General features: G+C 43.1%; 1 protein-coding gene across 4 annotated transcripts in view; it reads right to left on the minus strand.

Annotated features, from left to right (window-relative positions):
• Positions 1–9,020, minus strand: part of AP2A2 (adaptor related protein complex 2 subunit alpha 2) — a 50,270-nt gene extending 41,250 nt beyond the window's left edge. For all 4 annotated transcript variants that reach the window (XM_074885090.1, XM_074885088.1, XM_074885089.1 and 1 more), the window contains exon 1: positions 8,831–9,020. In XM_074885090.1, the coding sequence (XP_074741191.1) occupies positions 8,831–8,897 (67 nt within the window). In that variant the 5' untranslated portion in view covers positions 8,898–9,020. The remainder of the gene's footprint in view (positions 1–8,830) is intronic.
• Between the last annotated feature and the right edge of the window lie 5,863 nt (positions 9,021–14,883).

Genomic DNA, 14,883 nt, shown 5'->3' on the forward strand with positions numbered 1-14,883 from the left:
GATTTGTTGAGTCCATTCATTTGAAGAGAACATTTTACATACCTTAATAGGAACTTGGCAGCGGGGTTGCAAGACTAAGCGAGTGCTTCCAGGCTGGAACTAGCGGGCTGCTTGTGGCTCACTTAAACAGTGACCTGCTCCATCAGGATTAACTTGTTACTATACTAACTGTAGACTGCCTAAACCAAGTTTGAGGCATGAAGTGCATCTGTGCTGATTAACTAGAACTGCTACAAGCTCTTAGCTTTCATACAAACCACTTAAGAGTCAGGTGTGTTTCTGAACCAGTCTACACATTTATTTCCCAAAGGAACAGAGAAGCACTTTTCTGTACAAGTGTCTACACAAATACTGAGCAGAGTAGATTTCTGCAGGCAAGTTCTTGAGATAGGTGTACTAACAACATTTAAAGCAAAAAAAAAAAAAAAAATTGCTTCATAAAAGTTTAGATGTTCCCAGTACTCATCTGACTCCAATCTGCTTATGGCCAGCAGCCAGTGGAATTGAGCCCACCAACAATTCATTTATTTTGAACTTATGCACAGGTCAGAACTGTTACATTGTATTACCTCGTAGCCTTCCTTGCCCTGTGGCCCTCTGACAATCCTATGATTATAGATGTGCCATTATTAGTGTGAAGAACTATAAAGCATGTTGGGTAGAAGGCTCTATTAGCATAAGAAAAAGCTTGCGAGCATTTTGTCATGCTTCTTGAAGGCAAGCAGTAGTGTTGGCTACTATGTGTGGCACTACCATTTGTCTAACAGAACATGCCTCTCTGTTCACATTCAATTATCGAACAGGCCTTGAAGACAGGACAACTCTAGTTTTCTGTTTAGGAGAGTAGTAATACAAATACTGCCAAGGTTAAGAGCAGCAGCTTCTCCTCTGAACTCTGTAGTGGCTAGGAACATCTATTTGGGAAGAATACAGTTCTTGCACAAAAGATAAACTCTCAATTTTAAAGATGTTATTAGATGTTTTCCTTGAGAGCTGTGAGTCATTGTTTTCCAAACATAAGAATTTTTCTGTTTTGTTATGTTTTCATTAGCCTCCACATTAGGAGCATCTAAGCTCATTGGCGAGTTAGGCAGGAGAGGCACCAGTCAAACTGCTACTAGCTTCCCTTCAGCAAAACACATTGATATAGTTTCATAATCAGCTTAATTCAAGGCTGTGCTTCTTAAAAAACAACTCCAGACTCTTCCTTAGCACTGCTCTCCTGGCTTATACATTCCTGCTACTGCCTTGCACCGCTGCAGGTCAGTTAGGGAGCCAAACAGCCAAAAGCAAGATTGGTTTATTATATTGGTAAGTCCTATCAGCTTTGCTACAAGTGATAATGCCAGCAGAAGATAGCAGAATACATGACCAGGTAGAGAGCAAGCTCACTATATTCACCTTCCAAACACACTTTAGTTGGCATAAAACAATCAAATTACCCATTTGTCGTTCCTCTTGTTAGAACAGCTTACAAGCATGATGCTAAGACTACACTCCATTCTTAAACCCTACTGTCAGGGGACAGAGAAAGAAGCTGGTTGAAAGAGGGGGCCCAAATCAAAACAAACACTAGCAACTCTACAGTAAAAATGGTGTAAATACTTATAGGAAAATATTAATGTAAAAGTAATCAGTGCATCCATTCCTGCCTTTGTGAAAGAGATTTTATAGTACTTACATCTCATATCAGTAAATTAAACCGCTACTTTACCTGCCAGCAGGACAGATCTAGAGTATAGATTAGCCATTTGCTATGCAGATCATTAGCTTCATGAAGTAAAACACCAAATCCATCCTCCACCTCCTCCTAATATCTCAGCTGGTTACTTAGCAGAGCAGGGAAGAGGGCCAAAAGGGAGGCAGGTGACACAGCAATACATTCGAGTGGTCTGTTTGCTGTGTGCCTGCCCTCACATTATGCGAGTTTGTCTGTGTAGCTCCTCCATTTGGCTGAAGTATCTAGAGCACTACCCTAGAGGTGCAAGTTCCAGGTCCACCTGAGTATGTCTGAAGGAGGATGCTGGTGCTATTGTTTACAAACTCACTGTGCAACTAATCCAAAGAGACCACTGTACCTTCCCAAGACATTCATTAGTAGGGCTTCAGTTTGGTTCAGAAATTGACCTGTTCAAGGCTGCAGAACAAGAAGCTTTTTGCTTAATGATGTATTAACATCCTGTTATGAAAGAAAACATGAGTGCATGCTGTTCTTTCACAAGATACATTTGATCAGAGGAAAGATGTGCCTGTCTGTCATGTTGAAGATCATGAATGGCATAAAGGCAGTCGAAGATCGCTGTGCCTTGGGCCATCCAGTGGTGATTAGATATCCATTACTACCAACAAAGAGATCAGTGACCAACTGATCACATTTATGAATGTTGTAGAGTACATTTTCTAAAATTCTGCACAGTAAGTGAAGTACTATCCACAGAACTGACTTCTTCCTCCAGTATGCTGCTAAAGATTTGACCCTGTAACACCACTTCTCATGAAACAGCAGGGAGTCACGGGCTTTACTGTAATCCAGTAATCCATTAACTCCTTGCCTCATAATGGAAGGGAAATAAATGCAAAAGAGCACACAGCAGCTTCCAAACACTATCACAATTGAGATACTCTAATTGCAGCAATTTAATACAAGTTTAATAATTTTAGGTGCCTACCATGAATGTTTTTTTCCTAACTAGGCACCACAAGTTAAGGAAAAATGCTACAGCTCAAACTGTGAAAGAGTTGGAGGAGTAACTAGGTAATAGGGTCTTAGCTTAAGACCACATATTTCCCCAAATGAACCAAAAACTTACTAGAAGCTCATATCCGAGTGACTCTATGACATGTAGAGCATCTATTTGGCAGTTTAGTTGACAAAAAGACTGACTCCTATCAAAAGAGAAGCTTTACGCTAAGAACATATGCAAAACCAGAAGTGCAAGGTTAGTCTACTACATAAAGCAGCTCTTCCTCCTTCATTAACTGAGCAGCATTTAAGCAGTCACTTCCTTGAACAGTATTTTCACACTGTACAGTTACACTTCCTTCAACAGGGTAAGGCAGTATTTGCAGTGATTTAGTACAAGTCACTGTGGACTCTCTTGTACCTTAGTTCACATTCAAATAATAGAAGAACAGTTTGAGGCTTATCCAAAGTCTCCTAGTTTATAATTTCTAAACTACTGTTTCAGGGGCCTTAAAAACAAATACCCTATATGAGCACATTAATTGATGCAGATATGTAATAGTCTCTGCAATAGTCCTTAACTTCCTCACCAGTCCTGATGGGCAGCCTTTATCCAAACAATTTCAAATTAAGCAGATGTTATATTTTCTAATGTCTCTAATGGAGAGGTTGGATGTCACATGAAGGATTCTAGCTCTTTACTACCTCTCATCTATTAATCATCATCTTTGCCTACTCTCCTCTTTTCTCAGTCAAACATGCAGAAATTCAACAAGCGTAAAAAAAAAAAAAAATAAACCCCAAACAAACAAAAAAACACACTCCAGAAAAACCCTCAGCCCCTTCGGGTTCCATGAAATGACCAGAAGAAAGCTAAGACAAAGAAGCCATGGGCAGAACACCTCTGGTTTTACACATCCTCCTCAGATTAATCTCATGCTAATTGTGTTTTCCCTAAATCACTCTCCTGCAAATAGTAGTGAGTGATGTAAGACTTACTGCTTATTATAGCTCTAAGCAGCACGACCTTAGGGCTTTTTCAGGCCAGAAACTGTCCACATTAGATGAGCGGCCATAGCCTTGCAAGAGAAATAGGAGAGCAAATCAAGATGCCTTGCCTTCAAATTTCTTCTAAGAGGTAAGTAATCTAAAAATACAAATAAAGTCATTGACTGTCTACAAAAGTAACTCCAGTCCTACTTTAAAACTATACCCAAAGCAAATGAGACTCTGCGCCTCAGAGGAGCGATGCAGTAGCTTTAGCCTACACGCTGAAAGCCATATTTTTGACATATAGCACAAAAAACAAGCTGTATGTGCCCAGCTCCCCCATGTGAAGTTTGTTTCACTGTGTGGCTGGCCTCACAGAGAACAAATAACTCTATACATATCCATCTGGTCATTTAATTCATGTATGTGCCCCTCCCACATACACAGGTAATGCGCTCCATTATCTACCATCCAGTCAAAAGGGTGATTATATGACAAATTTAATGAACCAGCCTTTTTTTAATCCCCACTTGCTCATCCATAACCTGATGCACCAGTCCCAATTCAGTGAAGTCTGACTACAGTAGCTTTGCTTCAAGAGGCCTCAGCCTCTGGACACTCTCCCTGTTCCGTACAAAGAATTAATGCATTAATTTCTATAAGAAGCGATAATCCTTTGTTCAATATATCTGTTGGGTTTTATTTAAGGAAAAAAAAATAGCCTGAGGAGAAAGGAACAGTACCTGGGAACAGAGCATATACAGAAACATTTGGAGAACAAAATAAAGGAATCCTTCCTCCCTCTGTCCAACTTCTAAGGTGACACTGAAAAGGTAAGGTAGTTATCTAAAGCAGTAAGGGAATTAAAGAACTGTCTTGTCCTCCAAGACTGTGGCAAAAGCAGCTTTTGCCTCTGGCAGATCCGTTTCATCAACCCCCGAGTAGATGACTTCCTGATTTTACAGTGGAGGACGGGGTTACCAGTCGTACACTGAATATTGTAGTAGAAACTGTTTCTACACTACCACCTCCAAAAGAAAGAAGAAAAGCAAGCTTTCCTAGTTTTCTGGGCGAATATCAGATAATACTGTTATTGCAACAGAATACGTTGAGGGTTGAGTGATAGATGACTTACAAGTACTTTATCACCAGATAAGCATAAAGCTATTCGAAAAAAAACCCAAAAAACCAAAAAACAACAGACTCCTGATGATGTATCTGTCAGCTAAGACAGCTGGAGAGTTTATAAAATACCATCTTGCATAAGCCAAATCATTTCATCATCTCTGCAGTACATACACAAAAAAAGATTTAACATACTATTTAAGAATTTCTTGCAGGAGTCCATTTGCTTGTAACACATGCAGATCTTGTCAGGTTTTAGTTCACGAGGAACTTCATTCAAGCAGTGACAAGGACTCTTCCTGACCTGAACTCCTAAATCTGGACGGCACTTCAAACCACAGGATACAGAGCTTTCCAGCTCCACTACCACCACCATCTATTTTACAGCATGGCCTCGCCTTGCTATTTTCTCAGTGGGCCACACTAACTAAGTGCTGATTAACTGGGCTATTTTAACCAATTACTTCAGCTTTCAATCTACAGTTCTCTTGCCTCTTCTCTGGTGTCTGCAAAAGATAAGACAAAAAGATATTTGCTGTACTATTTCATATATGTTATAAAACAATTCAAATGAGCAAGCTTCTAGAAAGGCCCATACATACTGGCAAGTTGTCAGGCATCTAAAAGGGTTATTTTCTTAACTCTTTTTTTTCCTGCCATCTCCACTAGGACCTCTATATGCAAAATAGAGAGGCTGCAACAAGAAGCTGCACTGAAACAAAATTGTGGAGAGCTATCGGGAACTGCAGTATATAATTTTCTTATATTACTGAACTTTGAAAATTCACTTGATATTTGTATGAATAAAGAACATTTCGCTTTAAAATATTACAGTTTCACAGAGACTAGAGCAAAGTCAAAGAGTTAAGAAGCACTTTTGGCCCTTAAAATATTTTACAATTGTTGCTACAAGTAGTATGCTTTTTTATGAAAAGTTTTACAGACTTTTGAGAAATCACCCCATTTTAAGCAGACCTTTTAAAGTCACATAGAAAGTAATTGTTATATTCAAAGTCATATGTTGCAGAGAAGCATTTAACACAGAGATCAAGAAGTTTAATAGATAACCCAAGTGCCAAAAACATGACTAACCAACACAGAAGTGACAACCAACCTTTTAACTCTTAAAGACAGACCAGCAGTATGAGCTGTTCATTCACTCAGTCAACTAGAGTTGTAAGCACTGAAGCTATCAAGTAAGACTTTTTTGAAGCCTGTAACAGACTGGTAAAAACAGACAGGCAAGACAAACATCACTCACAAATCAGAGAGCGATGCGTTATTTAGTGCTGCAGATGTTGTAGGTTAAAATGCCCAAGAAAGAACATTTGATGCAAGAAGATGAAGCATTTCCAAAGGTAGATGTCTAAATTTACATAAGCATTCCCCTGAAGTCACACGCACACAACTGCATTTTCAGTTTTCAGCAACATATATAAAGCAGATGCCTCATTTATGCAAAACCTTTCAGAAAAAAAACCCACACACCATGTTTCAACATTACTCATAATCTGGAAGGGCTGCAGGCAAACTAAAAATGTCAGGCCCTTATAGTAGTATTACAAAGAGATGAGTGCAACAAAGCCAAAATTAAGACTGAAATTCAGAATGCCAGCAGGCATTTTGCACATCAGTGCAACTGTCAGATATTTAGGTCCAACTTTAAGCCCAGAAACAGGTTAAGAACTGCAGTTGGTGTCTAGCTTCCCTCCCATCTCAGAACAGGAACATTTTTTTAGATTCACAAGTCAAAAGATTCTGTTCATCTAAACAGCTGTTATTCTTTGTTCTTGACAAATATCCAGTTCTCCACTCTGACAAGGGAAAGATGGATCTTAAGCCAATACCAGTGCCTACAAAGCACAGTCTCTAGAGAGTGCTCTCAAGTATTTTTGGGAACCTTAGTCAGCGTACACCAGCCCACGGTTAGCTGGCAACACTCAGAGCTCTCTTAAAGTAAAAAGATTCAAATCCATTAAACAGCTATTTGGAAGATGTAGTTACTTACTTCATTATGAAAATGAGAAAGACACAAAAGTAATTACAGCTCCCAAATAGCTGTCTGGACAAGGACAAAACATCTGAGAAGTATCAGTATTTGTTTAAACAGTGAAAGTGTTAATGTTTTATTTGTTTCACAAGCCAGTTCCATCTTTGTCTTTCTTGCAGAGACTGAGAACGTGAGAGGTTTGTTGTCCAGTCTGGACAGAGAGGTGGTTGTTCCATCAGAGTTCTCACACTGTCTATGCACTGGCAAGCTTGTGGGGAAATCAGCAGTTAATTTGTTCTATCCTACTACCTTAAACCTTGTTATTCCACATCTCTAAACATAGGTTAGGAACCTAAGAGCTTGAATGTTTGTTTCTGCTGTAGTGCATTCTACTGAATTCCACTGAAAACAAGAGTGGACAAATGTGTTAACCAACTGCAAGACATAAGAAATTGAAGAATAAATTCATACTACTTCCACCTAAATGAATGAAAACAATCATTAAAAAAATACCGGGTAGATACAAGAGCAAGTCTTCAATGCTATGACACCAGGTGAAACTATGTTACAAACACACCTTGCACAGAATACCAGGGCACTGGAAAATTTTTAGTAAATAGTTGGGCCAACCAGACAAAGCACAAGAGCATTCACGTAACCTTGAACTGATACCAACACCTTTTATAAGCCTTCTTCTACACATACAAGAGTGAAGTCTGAAGAAACCTCAGGACCTGGCAACTCTATTCTGAAAACATATTGAGACAGCTTCTGCTGTAAGGAAGATTAGCAACCTTGAATTTTACATACAAAGCCCTTGTTTACATGGCTAAACGTCCATATCATCTGAATTTAGTTTAAGGAAACTCTGCATTCAAATGGTCTAATATTATCAGTATAATTTTCTCCCCAGCTTTTTGTATTAGAAGTCAGAAGTTTTCCAAGCCAATGTGGTTATCCCAATACAAGCCTAGTTAGGTCATCATAATTCACATCAAAAAAATTCTCCAAATCCACTTTCATCTGTTAGAGAGGAAACCTTTCTGCCATTGCGTTCAAAGTAGCCTCAAGTAATCTACAGAGACACACAGGTGGACAAAATAGACCTGTTTCATCATACCAACCACAGTGACCTTAGCCCTTCCCCAGGCAATTCCTGCCACATCATACACTTAGATCTCTAACTCAGATTAATATTAAACTGCTATCACACGTAATTCTTAATCAAAATGTAAAGCTGGAGGTGCCCCCAGACATACATCTTCCCCCTGCCCCCCTGCCAAGCAGCAGCACATTTGTACTCCTCCTCTCTGCGCTGCACACACACGGTCCCTCCTCTCCCCTCAGGGGGACACTTACTCACACCCCTCTCGATCCCCTTTTTAATTACACAGATTCTAACAGCTGATTTCCGTCAAAGCAGAATTTTAAAGCAAATTTTAAGCCAAGCCTAGGCATAGCCACAGAAGGCCCTGCTCGCAGGCAGCCTTACAGAGGCCTGCTTTCCATCAGTGACGTTTTGAATTGAAAGCCGTTCAGGGATTTGGAAGGAGACCAGAGACGTTTCTCTCTGGCCCGCCACAGACCCACCCGCACCCCGAACACACCCCGACTTCGCCTCAGCGCCGTACAAACAACGGCGGCGGCGGGCACCAGCCTCTCGGCACCCCCTTCCGCCGGGGCAGCGACCACAACGCCGGGCACCCCTCCGCGACAGGGAAGGGGAACGGGGGAGAGGAGGTAATACACCAATCAACCCACCCAAAACGCACAAACCAACCCAAACCCACAGCCCGAAGCCTTCAGCTGCGCGCCCCCCCCCCCGCCGCCGCCGCGCCGCCTCCCCCGCCGCCCCCCAGGGCGCGTCGCCATTTCGTGAGGCAGGAGCGCTCCGAGCAGCCCGCTGCGGGGGGTGGGGGAAAGGGGAGAGCAGTGGGGAGGGGATTGAGGGAGAGAAGCCCCAGCCCCACGGGGCAACGGCCCATGGCAACGGCCGGCCCTGCCCAGGCCCCAGCCGCACCGCGCCTCCGCCGCCAACTCACAGTTCCGGATATCGGAGATGAAGACCGCCAGGCCCCGCATCCCATCGCCCTTCGACACCGCAGGCATCGTGGCGCGCGATCACGGCCGCCCAGCGACGCGACAAACCACCGCAACCACCGGGGCCGCCGCCGCCCGCTCTCCCCGCGGCGCTCTCCAGGCCGCGGCCGCCTCTGCAGCGCGCAGGCGCGGGGACGGCTCCCGCGCCCCCGCGAGCGCCCGGCGCGCGCGGCTCTGGCGCCACCTGCCGCGCGGAGGCGGGTGGGTCTCTGCGGGCCGGGCCTCACCCCCACACACCGGCCTCTCCCCCGGCGCCGCGCCCCGGGTGTCCTCGCAGGGGCCTGGGCGGTCCTGCGGGCCGGCTGTCTGGAGGCTGGGCCCCGGAGATCGGCTGTGCCGCTGCTGGGACACGATTACCAGTCACCGCCGTCAGGGCAGACGGGCCCAGGCCGAGGTGAGGGGCGGCGGGCAGGCGGCCCGTCCCCGTGAGGGGTCGGCAGGGCGGCTCAGCCGCTGGATCCGCGGGTGAATCCGCTGTATGCTCCCTGCGCAGGGACGGCCTAATCCCTTCCTCTCCCCGTGCCCCTAACGATCGAGAAGTTTTATGGTTTCTCAAGGAGAAATATCGGGCTTCACAGGCGCCTCAGAGGGTGTAACTTCTGACGGAGAAGGAGAGGGACGGCAGATTGGAAGACAAGAAGATGTCACTTCATCAGCAAGCTCTGGGCAGTCTGTTAACCTTGGATGTTATTTCTAAAATGTGGGAAGCAGGGTACAGACCTTCTGGTATGGTACGTAAGATCACACTTTCCACAGGGTAGACTGACAAAGGCCATGCATTGGTCATCCGGCTCAAAACGGGCCCAGAACAGTGCACAGGATCTACTTGACATACCCTGCAATACTCTGAACATTTGCAAGCCCAAGAGCTGCTATATGCAGAGCCATCCTTTGTCACATACCCCTCGTGAGCCTGCTCTCAGTTGCATAAGTGCCACAGTTGCTCTGCATTACATGTGACAATTCACACTCCTTGACTCCCTGGGCGTGCAAACCCAGGGCCACGTGTTTCTCATGAAGGCTGAGAACATGCAGAGCGACACAGTCCCACGCCACATTTACTCCTGAGATTGAAAACATTTCAAGGTTAAACTGTCTTAAACATGCCAAAGCGGTAGGACTGCACAGAGCGTTTAATCTCATCAGCTGAAAATAGATTCAAATGGTGTCAAAACTGGCCTAGTCTGCCCAACCAAAAGTATGCTGAGAGTTTCATTCGTAATGCAAGTGATTAGTATACTTAGTGGATTATAATGACCTGTAGAATCATGGGGTTTTAGGGCTACTGGAGATCAATCAGTCATTTCATCTGTTTTCCTCTATACTTCAAGCCATTTCATTTCACCTGTTTTGTTTTTTTTTTCCCCTGAATTGAGCATTTAGCTACAGCCTATCTTCCAGAAAGGCACTCAGTCTTGATCTGACACCATCAAATTCACTGTTTCCCTGCACAGTTTGTTTCCATGGTTAATCCTCCTCATTTAGAGCTTGCATCATATTTAAATTTATCAAGCTCCAGTGCCTTTAAGCTAATAATACATTTTTCTCTCATAGATAAAGAACTAATACTTGATACTGTATCTCTGATAGTGGCTGTACACCCCAGGTAGGCCACCTCTGACCTGTCTGTTCTGCATGTTTTCAGGATACATTGTTACATGAGTGCTTTTTAGTTGTGGAAGTATCAATTAGAAAGACAAGATGGCAGTACGTGGCAAGCACGCATCTATCCGTTTCTCCCTGGATCCATTTTGTAGACCAAGTACAACTACAAGCAGCCATGTACAACTTATATTCAACTCTGATACTCTGCATCTGCAGGCTTACATGAAGAAAGCTCTCCTTTTTCATAGCTTTACAAACAGATTTTGATGCTTAACTAATTTCCATTTGCCTTTGAAGCTGAAAACTGAAGATGTCACTAGGTAGGAGTTTCAGTTTCAGAAAAAAACATCTTTTTTGAGCTAGCCAAAATGTTGAACTAATTTGTACTCTTAAGAGCACAGTGACACCTAAAGGCTAAGTGTATCTGTCCTGTGGCTGTCTGCCAGTCAGTACTGCAACTGCAAGTCATGCAGGTACATGTAAACTATCTTTTAAGTGGTGGCTTAAATACTGCTAGCAGAATAGCTGTGGCAGCATGGGCTGCAAATTCTGCTTGAGAACTGGGGTAAATACTCAAGTAGTTAACCCGTATGGAGCGCTTTAGTTTTGTAACTATATTGCTAAATATTTCATTTGAAGTGGCCCACTATGCAGTACACATGCCCAGGTTATTTTAGGTCAACCTCCTTTGACTTTTGAGGCTTTACTATAGTCATCCTTGTTCCCTGTCTTCTTTTTGCCTCGACAAAGGCTCATGCAATTATGACAAACGTGTAGGTATACATCTGCCTTTACTGCCTTATAATTTAGAACTTATTAGTCCATTTCAGAGAGGGAGAGGATACAAATTTTATGTGAATAGTTAGCTAGAGGAAAGAGAGCCTGTAATGGTCTCTATATGTGTCCTGACTGAAAGAAACAGTGTAATGCTGTTATTATACAGCACAGAGTTCACATTAGGCACAGCACAAATGCACTGAGTTAATAAATGTGGAAAACATTTTGGTTTGAGCTTAACGTCTATAAAACACTGGTCTGTGAAAAAACAGACTTCACTAGTTCCATACATCCCAAGATGTTGTGATTTTTAAAAAGATTTCTTACTGTAAAACCAGCATTAAAGGGGAAATAGTCTCAAGAAATGCTTTCCTATTACACAAAATGTTTTGCAGCACATTTGTTTGCCAACAAACCCACAATGTCTATCCATTCTTTCCCATGTTATACATTAGTTGCTTTAATCATTTTCAGAATTTCATTGTACTTCGGTACAAAGACTTGAATAATTACACTGACCTTCCAAAAACTATTAACTGAATGAATTCAGCTGATGAGTATCCATTTGTGGGAACCACAAAGAGGAATTGTTCCTTTCCCTTTGTTACTTCTGTTAGATTTGTCCCTCACCCCATCCGTTATTGCTTTCTTCTGCTCCTCATTGTCATTCTAACCGTTACCAGAAGCAAAAAGAGCTAAGGAGAACACAGAATTGGTGGCTCCTCATGCACACTCAATCGTGTTTCTCTACCTGACATCTAATGTTCATTAGCCATTAACAGAGAGCACAGGTTTATCAGCAATGCCTTCTGCCATGTATCAGATGTGCTGCTTTCACGATTAAGAAACACAAAGTTAGGGTAATACCACCAGCATGAAACCCCAAACTTCCAGAAATTTGGGATGAATTTGCCTAGATCTTTTCTTTCCAGTGAGCTCCTCAATGACCAGAAGGGTTTTACACTCAAAACACAAGGTTTATATTAAAATGTAGAATAGAATACTTAAGCTTTAAAATGAACTCTAAGAGAGTAGATGAGATAAAATAAGGGTGAATAAAGGTTTTACAAACAAGATCTCCTTTGCCACCTGCATGCTGGCAGAGTAATGTCAGCCAGCTGGGTGGCTTTGCGAGTTGCACTGAACTCTGTATAACTCACTTTAGTTCACAGGAGTTTTTTTTTCATTTCATCTTTGAGGTTCTTCTGCTGTTTCTCTTAGCTTGCTTTCTCCTTAACTACAGGCTTCCACACATTTCTTGCTGCCACGACATTTTAATTTTCTGAGTACGCACAGTTACTTGCGAGGAAATCAGCACACTTCTACTCTCCCCCAGGTGTCCTATCTTGCTCAGGTACTGCTTTTTAAAAGGAAGACTGGTGTACAAACTGAAAAAAAAAAACAAAAAACAAAAACAAAAACAAAACAAAACCAAACCAAAACAGGAATAAAACTGATATGGTCTATCACAGGCAACCATACCCCATTTTTAAATTTATTCATGCCTATTTGAGCTGGCCACAAATGCATAGAATTAAAGCAAAAGATGACTTGTCAGTAATAATAATCAAAATCAGTAACTGCTAGAGTATGAGGAAAAGACAAACAGAAAACTGATCAGTATTTCATGTAAAATACCTTCAAAGCTCGAGGCCTTTTCTAGAAAAATTAAAAGTTAAGAAGCATAATTTCAGGAAAAGCAAAGTGAAATTTAATGAGTTACCATTAGTTACACAGGGGGAACTTAGGTGCTGAGATGCCCAGCATTGTGGCACCCAGCCTTCAAGTACATGGCTCAAGGATAGGAAGTCATAGTGCCAAGTTCAGTTACTGAATCTAGCAAGTAGTGCATGGGGTAGACAGTAGGAGTTAAGCAAGATATATTCATGATTCCCAGAACAGACAGAGATTCCTGTCTCTTTGGAGAACATTGAAAATGTAGAAGCACAAAGATCCCCTTACCTTTTAGTCTTGCTTAGTGGAATGCCAGTCTCTGGTGAAGACTGCCCAACACCTTGTAGAGCTGTTAAAAATTTGGGTGCATCCTTACATATAAGAGATAAGATCTGTGATTCCCTTACAGGTCTCCTCAATGGCAGCATGCACCCTCCCTGTCAACTATTTGCAGCAAACCTTTGAATCAGTCCCACTAAGGCTACAAGAAAGAGAGTCAACAGGAGAATATGATGGGAATGCAACACAGGAAATGATAGATTTCATTACAGAGAGACTGGAAACAAAACTGATTTTTCATGCCCTCATGCCTTCTCTCTGTTGTTCCTGCTACTTAGAAGTGTAACCTGGAAGCATTTAAAGTTTGTGAGAGATGAACAAGATGTTATGAAAACAACAGAAAATCTGGTACCACATTGACTGTAAACTACTTTAGGTACTGTAATTTACTTTAGGTACTTAGAAATTCAGGGCAGTTTATATATGAAAATGTACTGTGTTTCAAACACACTTATCAAGCAGTCCTACGAGACGGAAAAATTCATCACTTCTTGAGTGAAAGCTGAAGGATTCGGAGGTGTTTTGGTGACACTAAAGAAGTGGGATGACACATTCCTTTTTCCTGCTCTCTAGTCTGTAAGTGTGTGGGTCCAAACGTGCTAGTGAATTCCACTTTCCTTTCTGAAGTCCTTGCTAGAATTTAAATCTGGGTGATTTAGTGCAGAGAAACTGTACACATTCTCAGCACTTGCCAGAGAAACCATACATCCAGTTCACTGGCAAGACTTTTGTTCAGAGGAAAAACATTTCTATTTGTCTTTTCAGTGCTAAACAATGTTAACGAGGATCTTCATTACACAAGAGGGAATGAAAGAGGAAGACAAATCAGGAGAAAATAAGGTAACCTCTGCTTCAGGGAGGTCACACCAAGCTGTAACCAACCCAGAAAGCTGGTCACAGAAAAGCTTCTGTTGGGAAGCGCGCTGTCAGGGTAAACTAGGCTTGCCACTACATCACGACATAATGCATCTGTTTTTATCGAGTCTTTTGATATGGTATTTAGTCCCTGCGAGCAGCCCATGAAATAACAGGGTTACATCAAAATGTCCGCTGCAGTAAAAATAGCAGCAGCACAGCCATGTTGTATGTAAACCCACAAACTGCAGGTCAAAACAGGTAATAAAAATCTCAATTTAAAACATAAATTTTTATTCTCTGACCCCTCCTTTCTGCACACCTGGAGTCAGCAATACAGCTTGCTGACCCTCCGCAGCCACGCCTGTACTGTCGCCGTGTCTCCAGGCCACTGCACGGATTTTAGCCCCAACTCCCCGCTTACGTACACTATTTGCTACAGCCTGGAGTAAACCCAGAGGCCCTCCAAGGGAATTTACAGTTAGGCCGTGACTAGCACTTGCTTTCTTGGGGCGCTGAGAAGCCTCCCGCCCGCCCCGGGGAGCCGGCGCTGAGCCACAGCGCCGCCGCCAGCGCGGCCCCGCCGCCATGTTAGCGCCTCCGGCTGCTGGCAGCCGCCCGCATCCCGCCACCACCTCAGCGCTGCCCCGTCAGCCGGCGGGGCGGTGCCGCCCGCCTCTACTAACGAAGCGGCGGCGGGCGGTAGGTGGTGGCAGCGGGCGGCGGAGAGGGAAGGGGCGGGCGG

Source organism: Strix uralensis, chromosome 15 (assembly GCF_047716275.1).
Source record: "Strix uralensis isolate ZFMK-TIS-50842 chromosome 15, bStrUra1, whole genome shotgun sequence".
Taxonomy (NCBI): domain Eukaryota; kingdom Metazoa; phylum Chordata; class Aves; order Strigiformes; family Strigidae; genus Strix; species Strix uralensis.